General features: G+C 41.1%; 1 protein-coding gene across 1 annotated transcript in view; it reads left to right on the top strand.

Annotated features, from left to right (window-relative positions):
• The window catches only part of ca16b (carbonic anhydrase XVI b), a 178,774-nt gene that overhangs the window by 150,917 nt on the left and 17,857 nt on the right, over positions 1–10,000 (top strand). Inside the window, exons 19-21 of the mRNA XM_063216202.1 lie at positions 24–106; positions 1,548–1,682; positions 3,391–3,525. Of these exons, the coding sequence (XP_063072272.1) occupies positions 24–106; positions 1,548–1,682; positions 3,391–3,525 (353 nt within the window). The remainder of the gene's footprint in view (positions 1–23; positions 107–1,547; positions 1,683–3,390; positions 3,526–10,000) is intronic.

Below are 10,000 nucleotides of genomic sequence, written 5' to 3'. Positions count from 1 at the left end.
TGTTTTGTCTGTGCATCCGTCAGACGATCATAGCCGGGTGAAATTACAGCCACTGTCTGGAAAGGACTCCAAACACACCGACTACATCAATGCCAACTATATAGATGTGAGTGCCAATCTTTTCACACACACACACACACACACACACACACACACACACACACACACACACACACACACACACACACACACACACACACACACACACACACACACACACACACACACACACACACCCCTCTCTCAGTTTATTTGTCTGTCTTATTTCCTGGCTGTCTGGCAGTGTGGTGTAGACTTTTAAAAGACTTTTAAAGGGACACTGTGTGAGATTTTTAGTTGTTTATTTCCAGAATTCATGCTACCCGTTCACTAATGTTACCTTTTTCATGAATACTTACCACCAGCATCAAATTCTAAGTATTCATTGTGACTGGAAAAATTGCACTTTTCATACATGAAAAAGGGGGATCTTCTCCATGGTCCGCCATTTTGAATTTCCAGAAATAGCCATTTTTAGCTGCAAAAATGACTGCACTTGGGCCATACTAGAAAATATTAAATTAAATATGTTTATTACTTAGTAAACTTTCATGAAAAGATCAAATTTGGCAATAGGCAGCCCAGTTTCAATGAGCAGCATAGTTGCCGTACCTTTTTTGACCATTTCCTGCACAGTGTGTACCTTTAAGTGACTTTTCATTGGAGGCAGACAAAAGGCATTGAGAGAGTGAAAGTCCTTCGACATACTATGTCTTCTGTCTGTGCTCTGAAAAACAGGTGATGTCACTAGTTAGCTATTTCATCTACTGTATCTCTGGTTTAGTGAATTGGCCTGAACAAATGTGTGTGACGTTAACTTTCTGAACCTGACATGGCTGTCTTTCATTTCCCGATAGCTTTCCTTTGATTGGCTATAATTATAATAATTATAATAATAATAATAATAATAATTGTATTTGTATAGCACTGTATCATACAAGGCATGTAACTCAAAGTGCTTAACAAATGAAAGTGCTTAATGAAATGAAAAAGACATCATTGTTAGAGATGGATTTAAAAGGAGAGGTATAGAGGAGAGGCAGAAATAGCAGGAAGGCAGAGGCAGAAGAGATAGACAGAGATTGTAGAGTCATAAGGTCAACGTAGGTTAGGACCAGGATTCTTAGAGACGTAAGGTCCATAGTGGCTGGGTCTAGCGTAAGTCATAGATAGTCACACTGAATTTGGGCGCTCAGATGCGGCCCCTGGTGGCATCAGGGGTGAGGAAAAACTCCCTTTCGCTTGATTCAAAGTTTGTAGGGGGAAAAAGCTCAATGACGTCTGAGAAAAAAAACCTATAGGCAAGAAGAAACCTCAGGCAGAGACCAGCGGCCACCTAGGGGAGCCCCCTGCCAGGGCTGGTTGTGAACAGTAAGGACGCTGCGGCAGCTGGGACACTGTGACACCTTGGCAGCTAGGAGTTGGCAAGAATGAAATGATGCGGCCCATAACTCGGCACGTTGAAGCGGTTGTGATTTGCTCTCCTCTCGTCTCGTCTCCTCTGTCAGGGCTACAGAAGAGCAAAGGCCTATATCGCCGCCCAGGGCCCTTTGAAGGCCACCTTTGAAGACTTCTGGAGGATGGTGTGGGAACAGAACACGGGCGTCATCGTCATGATCACCAATCTCGTGGAGAAAGGAAGGGTACGTATATATATAATGCATGACGTAGACACATGCAATGGGAACAGAGGACTGGCGTCATCGTCAGTAGGCCAACTTATTGACGGGCTTCATCATCATGATCACCAACCTAGTGGAGAAAGGAAGGGTACTTACATCATGTACTGCATGACGTATGCACAGTAGGCCTACTTCTTGGATATCAAAAATAGACTTCAGGGCTTTAGGGTTTGGAGAAGTATAAAGAAATGAGAATTTTAAAATGAACAGTTTGGGTGTTGAGATTGCAATCCATATAGTGATCCATTATTCCACAGGACATAGTCTACTGTATATAAAAAATACATGACTTCAAAGGGTTGAGGGAGGAATGGCTTTTGTGTTTTGAAGAGTCTATAGATCTGTATCATGAAAGAGATCGTTTGGAGGAAGAAAAAAAAAGACATTCCATACGAAATACATTGTTGAGGTGAACAAGGAGATCATGGTGTTTGGGTAGAGACAGTGGCGATTCTAGGGTAATGTGGGGCCCCAAGCAAAAATTCAAAGGAATGAATATTTGAAACATAATACCACTAACGTAGTAAAGTGTGAGCTGTTATTCGCTAAAAAGGGGCTTGGGGGCCCCAAGCGGCTGCCTGCCTAGCCTGGTGACAAGATGCACCTCTGGCTAGAGATATTGTAATCCATAGTATAGTGATCAATTATTCACAAGTGAAATATGGAAACGCATCAATAATTCCTTTCATATAACATGGTATAAGTTGTAGTAGATATGGTGTAGATTGGTGTGAGAAGTACGTGAACATACAGTGAGAATCTCAAGGCCTTTTGCTTTGGAATGAAAGGAGCCTCGGAAAAGGAAGACAGTTGCAAGAAAGATTGTAATAGTAGTAGTTCAGATACACCGCGCTCTTCCGTGTGGTGCGTCTCCAGTTGATTGTAATAGTAGTAGTTCAGATACACCGCGCTCTTCCGTGCGGTGCGTCTCCAGTTGAATAGCTTGGAAGGTGAGAAAGTGGATCGCACTCGGGTTCTTCTTTTCTTCTTTTTATTTTTTATTATTTACATAGCAGCAGAAGTGTAGACAAACGTTTCGGCTGTTGTCTCCGGAGACACTGACGTTTGTCTACACTTCTGCTGCTATGTAAATAATAAAAAATAAAAAGAAGAAAAGAAGAACCCGAGTGCGATCCACTTTCTCACCTTCCAAGAAAGATTGTGATACCACATGAAACCTCCTCCTCACTCTGTCTCTTACTGACCTACGGTGTAGTCCTGTCACGTGTACAGCAGATCTCTCAGAGAGGTTTGATTTGTTCTGTTTTCCCAAGACCTTATTTGTCCTAGTTGCTTTGAATTCCTGCTGTTTGTGTGAGACTCTGGCCGGCTGCTAACATGTGTATGTTTTCTCAATCTCATCGGGAATGTGAGTCGTGTACATTGTATGTGTGAATAGTGAAAATAAAATGCCTATTCTACTCTATTCTATTCTATTCTACTCCACTCTACTCTACTCTATTCTATTATATTCTACTCTATTCTATTCTATTCTATTATACTGTATTCTATTATACTGTATTATATTCTACTATATTCTATTCTATTCTATTCTATTCTACTCTATTCTATTCTATTCTATTCTATTCTACTCTATTCTATTCTATTCTATTCTATTCTATTCTATTCTACTCTATTCTATTCTATTGTATTCTATTCTATTCACCAGAGGAAATGTGACCAGTACTGGCCCAATGACAACAGTGAGGAGTATGGCAATATCGTGGTGACACTGAAGAGCACTAAAGTCTTTGCCTGCTACACAATCAGACACTTTGTTATACGAAACACCAAAGCAAAGAAGGTCAGTGGACAGTCGAAACATAAAAACCTATTTCTTCCAAGCTAATGTGTTGTGTTTGTGTTCTGATCTTATGATGTTGTTGCATTTTATTATTTTGGTTGTTGTTGTTTCTTTGTTGTTGTTTTTTTTTACAAATCATTTAGTGTTAAAACCACCATATTACAGGTACCTGTAGTGCTTCCAGTCTAACGAATTATGACTCTAATTATCTTTTCTAATTTTACCGGAACGTTCCAGACGTTCCATTTATGAGCGTTGTAAAGGGGAGAGTGTTCCTCTGTAGACATGACGTGAACAAGGTGGAGATGATGAATACATGTAGAGTATCACCCTCCTCAGTTTCACCACCACACTCCGTTTGGGGCAGGGGCAGAGCTATAGGAGGGGCGAGCAGGGCATTTGCCCCTGGGCCCAGGGCCCTCCCGATAGTGGGGGCCCTATTATGACCTTGGCACACTGATAAAAAGGATTTTGAGGGGCAGTACATTTCACTGACAAAAAAATGATATTTTTCACCCCAACAAATTAGGTTGCTGAGGTTACTCTGATGCAAGGGGTATAATATACTCACTATACCTATAAATAAGGAGTAGGACTTAGTACTGGTGAGAAATGACTAAACTACACCTCATTTGAATTCATACGCTATAACTAATACTAATGGCTAGTGTCGAAACTACCTATAAATGACTAAACTTTACCCAATTTACATTCCAACACGGTAACTAATACTATTGGCTAGTATGATCCAAACCGTCTATGTCAAAACTACCTATTGAAATTGGTTAAGGCCCGCAATGCGCATTGTTTTCTGGGACTTCATTGAAAGAAGAATCAACCGGCGACTGTGGCGAGCCTCGCAGCGGACGAAGTTAACTTCCAATGGACGGGACGGGACAAATTCAGAAGGTAAGCTGGCCAGTCGTGCATTAAACATGGGATACAAAACATGAACAATGATAAAAAGGAAACTAAATCACGCTAGAGTTGTTGTTGGCTCGTAATAACTGTCTGACTGTGACTCAGGCAGCTGCTATCAGCAACGCACTGGGCAGACAGACAGGTCAATGGACCATGTAAGCTGCCGTTCAAACTTCGTTTGGAAAAGGCAACAAGTATGCCCTGTGTTCAAGATGAACGGATAGGCCTAGCACTACCAATTTCAAAATGTTGTAGAATGAAACCCACTGCAGCCGAGTTTTTTTTTCCCATTCTCAAATGTTGCCTTGTTGGCTAGTTTTGGCGCGCAGACTGGGACTGGCTGCTGGTGGTGACCCGACCTCGTGTGTCGTTTGTTGCCGAATGTTCCATCCACTGTTTGCGCTGCCACTGCCACTTGATGCTCTGCATCACGCGAAAGTACGGAGGGGAAAATTCTACAAGATAGCCTCCTTTTTTGCTTTCACACAAGGCTGTAGTGTGATAATCTTACAAGTTACATGCACCTAAAGGACTGTGCTCGTAGACAGACTACGAACGGCACATTACTTCACTATTTCATTCTCCACAATAAATCCATTCAACATGGAACGGCTACGTTTGTAGCTGGTCACTGAATCCTTCATCGTAAGTCTTTCAGCTGTTCCCGTCGCGAATCGTCCTCTTTGAATGTTGTTTTAAAAATGTGTAAATTCATATGGTCACCAAGTTTTCAAATCAATGAAATGCGCGACGAAATGCTTCATATCAACTGTCAAAGCAGTGTGCGTAAACAGTCATCATTCTGGGATGCCTCCGTGCCGAGTCAACTAAAGACTTTTTTGTATTATTAATCATAATCGTAGACATTCTTAGTTTGAATGACAGTTTGAAGATGGGGAGCGAGACGGTGTGTGCATGACGGGTGCCTGCCTGTGATACTGGGAAGGGAGAGGAATCGATCATCAAATAACTTTTTAAACAACGCTACCCTAGACATGCTCAATCCTGCTGAGCATAAACGCTAACAAAGGATCAATCCGTTAACATTGCGAGGAGACATTGATTAGTTTGTTGTACATGTATCATAGTAAGTAGTCCTATGTAGACCAACACGCCCTTATGTTACTCTGAGTAGTGGTGAGAGGAGGTTTTTGGCGAGGGACCTCCCAATGTGATCATCCACGGTCATAACATCACCTAACATGAAGTCAGTTATTTTTTGTTGGACGTTGCAAACTCAATCTCAGGGTTAGTTTTGACAACGATAGTTTGATAGTTGCTTTCATAGTCGAAGGACTCGCTATGAACAGACACGCGCAGGTTCCATAAGCACAGCCCTTTTCTTTCTCTCTCTCTCTCTCTCTCTCTCTCTCTCTCTCTCTCTCTCTCTCTCTCTCTCTCTCTCTCTCTCGCTGGTCTCCGCAGTTACCACACACTTCAGTTGTACCGAAGTGATGACGTTTGACATTAGGAAGGGCAGTCCAACGAAAAGAGACCGGTAGCCTATATTTTCATAACTAGTATAAAAAGTGAAACAAATGCTTCAAAACGGATATTGCAAGGAGTAGAAATGTTTACATAAGAATCGAGTGTAAAAGTACAACTTTCTTAAACTTTATCCATGTCAAATTATGCACAATGTTTTGTGCATAATGAAGGTGTTCTGCTTCTGCCTACTGCAGGAGTTGAGAAAGGGCGGTAACTGCTTACCTCTCATGTAAGCTACAGCCTATGTGGTGTGTGGCAAGTCATGTTAATGACCAAGAATGACTTACTTGTAACTTAATTGTTATGTGCTTTTAATATGTGTTTCAGCAGTGGTGTTGCATCTTTTATATGCATGGTTTGTCCTGAAGTCATTCTGGAACAGGGTAAGTCGGCGACTGAAGAAAAATAAACAGACTTAAAGGCCATAACACTGTCATGTTATTTGTTTATGAATAGCCATTTTCACTCACTCAGGCTTGCTGTCCTTGTTGCACTGTGCACTGTGTAGGATGGCGGCAGAGTAGATTTTGCAACTAAATAATAAACTCATATTTACAGTTAGTACTATTATAACTAATATTGCAATTTGCGCAGTCATAGAGAATATTTTGAATTTGATGGTGGTGGTAAGAATCAGTGAAAAAGATTTATGACTGGGCCGCATGAATTATGGAACGAGACTGCCAAATACATTTCACAGTGCACCTTTGAGGTCAATAGATCCCTTTACTGTTTGCATACAGATGTGACATAATCAAGCTGCGCTCTCATTGTTGGAGCACAATGGACCATGTATGCACATTTGTAAAGAAACTAGCCAGGTGTTATTTCTGAAATAAGCAAATGGATGGTCACTTTAACTTCAGATATGAAGTGGGCACCGCTCATTCCTTATGGTGGCCTCAGTCCGGACGTTCTTAAATTTCTTGAAACGAACTCCTATGTTCTGAAACAGCCTTTTCCCGTAGAATAGCGTAACAAGTGTTCTTTTTAGGGTCTCTATTTAAAAAAAGGACGGCAGGTCTTCTCTCTTTAGGGTCTGCACTGTCTGTGTGTGTGTTTGAGTCAACAATGCGTGAGCAGTCTGATGACTTAACTTCTATGTGAAGCTGTCAAGAGCTGTGTAGAGGGCAAATACACTGTGGATTGGTCACAACTGTTACTAATAACTCAACCCCTTTACTTTTTCAGCTCTAGACAGATGACCAAAACAGACACTAGAATGTACCTTTAAAGAAAAAAAGTTTAACCAATGAGTATTCTTAATAGTGTATCTTGTCACAGGGTTGTGTTCAGGTGCGTGACAACTGACAACATTGAGAAGACCCAGGAGCGGGAGAAGGGCAGCCTGATGAAAGAAGGCGACAGTGTTCTGTGGTCACACCTGAGATGATGGTCCTGAAGAGGAACGAGAGGAGATACTGGGCATATAAATACAGGCACTGTACGTTGTTTTTCTGTCCATTATCTTTTTACTCTTTTTGGCATACTGTATTTCACTCGCATATGTAGTAATCAGTACGTGTTATTGTTAAAGGATCATCACAGTGGAGGACAATCATGAAAAGGTTGAGGACTTCACTGTGCCCATCCTGAAGTCCCTCCACTCGGTGCAGCAGCTCTTTCCACCATATTGCCATGCTCCGGGTTGTCCCTGCCACCATCCACCTTTTTGGGTCATCCGTGCCGCCAGCCATCACCGTGCCTGCAGCGCCTGGGTCATCCGTGCCACTCCCCACCATGCTGCCAGTCATCACTGTGCCTGCAGCACCTGGGTCATCCCTGCCACCATCCACCGTGCCTTCAACGTCCACAGCACCTCCAGTCTCTGTGAGCCAGTTTGCAGCTCTACTGGCCTCTCCAGTTTACGTATGCTGTAATTGCTAATGGTTTCTCTGAGTGGCCTGACCGGTTAATTGTCCCGTATCCCAACTATTTACCACTAAACAAGTGATTTTGTAATAAGTAGGAGATCTTTGCAATGTTATCAGTATGGTTGGACTCTGATGTTTCACTGCTGCATGTCTTCCTCAAAGAGTAAAACGAATTCTGAGTATTCTTGGATTTTACTTTACTCTACTTTGAAAAGTAGAGCAGCCCGTTTGTTTGAAACTGTTGTCCTGGACACCAAATAGACTGGAACTGATATCCTTTTTTAAAAGAAACTGGTATCCTTTTTATGTGTGCAGTTTAATGGTAGAACAGTATACACTGATGTGCCTTTATCAGTAACAAAGTGAAAACGGAACAAAATTTGACTATTTCTGTCAAAAACTGCTACAAATTCTACATATTGTTTATATAAACCTAGTTCTGGAGGAAGTCTGAGAGTTATTGACAGTTGCCATGTCTAGCTTCCGCCTTCGCGTAAATTTAAATCCCTCCTTCCCTCCTTCCCCTGTCATGCGCAAAGGCTATCCTAATTGTCCCAGCACCTCCCCCTACTCCCTCATCTCACTGGATCACCCAGCTACATGTCCCCTACACTTATGGAGTGGAAGCGGATCTCGTGCCGCATGATCTCCGCAGGGTCCCAGGACAGAGGCCAGCTAACATCGAATTATGCCTATTGACTATGGTTACCATACTCCAGGGCAAACTCGTTTGTTTACTTTTTGTGAGATAAACTGAAACATTGTGTATCTGCTCATTTTTCACATTTTCCTGTTGGCGATATCCCTTTAAATAAAACATCTTGGTTGATATGCACAGGTTTGTTGTAATTGTAATTTCCCTGGTGGACGTTTGCACAACACAGTAGAGGCAGAAAACACTGATTGTTAAAAAGTAACTTTTTAGTTTTTCTCAAAGTTTATTTTAATTTTAAATGATATACTTTTTATTTTTACCTAAGTAGATTCTTTCAATGGTACATTTACTTGTGATTGAGTACAATTTCAACAGAGTAATTATTCTGATTACTTTATTGTTTTTCTTATTCCTATTAACCAGAGGTGAAAAGAGTACTAAAATATTTTACTCAGAGTAAAATATTTTAGTACTCTTTTCACCTCTGGTTAATAGGAATAAGAATAACACAGCAATAAAGTAATCAGAATAATTAACAGTTGATAAATAAGCAGTAATACTAAAAGGCTCCATGAAATGAGTAAACGTTAACCCATTTTTATCAGTAACAGGTGTTAATAAAAAGCTATATGAAATGAGTAAATTTTAACCAATTTTTAACAGTAACAAGTGGTAATAAAAAGCTACCTGAAATGAGTAAACGTTAACCCATTTTTATCAGTAATAGGTGTTAATAAAAAGCTACATGAAATGAGTAAATTTTAACCAATTTTTAACAGTAACAAGTGGTGATAAAAATTTACCTGAAATGAGTAAATGTTACCCCATTTTTACCAGTATTTTTTACTTTGATGTGGTCAGTATAACAGAACTTCTGGAATTGGTTAATCTTAACTGAATATGTAGGGGTACGTAATACTCTATCTAGGACTGTGGAAATCCTTACACCAATTAAATTGAGTAAATCCTATAGATCTCTTTTTACAGTGCAGGCTGTATGGGGGGTAGGCATGGTACGGTTTGCGTTGCAAACCGAGACCGTACGGTTTGCATGTCACGGAACGGGGTTCAAAAAAAAAAAAAATAGAGTGACCACCGGCGGACGACGCTATTAAAATCCTACTACTTTTACAAGCATAAAACACAAAGACTACGTAGGATATTGAGTGTGGAAAGACTGATTTCTATCAGCCAACTGAAAGGCATAATGTAACAGCATGCGCCAGCTGACTAGGCTACAGTAGCCTACAAGCAAGTGCAGGTCGGTCAGCAGCGTCACCCTCTCCCCCCTCTCTCTCCACGTTAGCGCAAGTGACTGTTCCCAGCCTTTATGCTGACCATTTTAAATTAAATGAACATGAATTTACAAACAATGACAGATTAGCAGAACAAAGTGGACTATGACTTACGTTACAGTAGCCTAGTGTAGGCTATATCCACGTGGCATTGAATGGGGATTCCGGACGGCAAAATGCGAGATAATTGAACATATCCATCAGATTCACTGCGCTGTCCTTAACTGCAATCAACTGTAGGC

Source organism: Engraulis encrasicolus, chromosome 14, assembly GCF_034702125.1.
Source record: "Engraulis encrasicolus isolate BLACKSEA-1 chromosome 14, IST_EnEncr_1.0, whole genome shotgun sequence".
Taxonomy (NCBI): Eukaryota; Metazoa; Chordata; class Actinopteri; order Clupeiformes; family Engraulidae; genus Engraulis; species Engraulis encrasicolus.
Note: the sequence above shows the minus strand (reverse complement) of the source record. Positions and strands in the feature narration are given on the sequence as shown.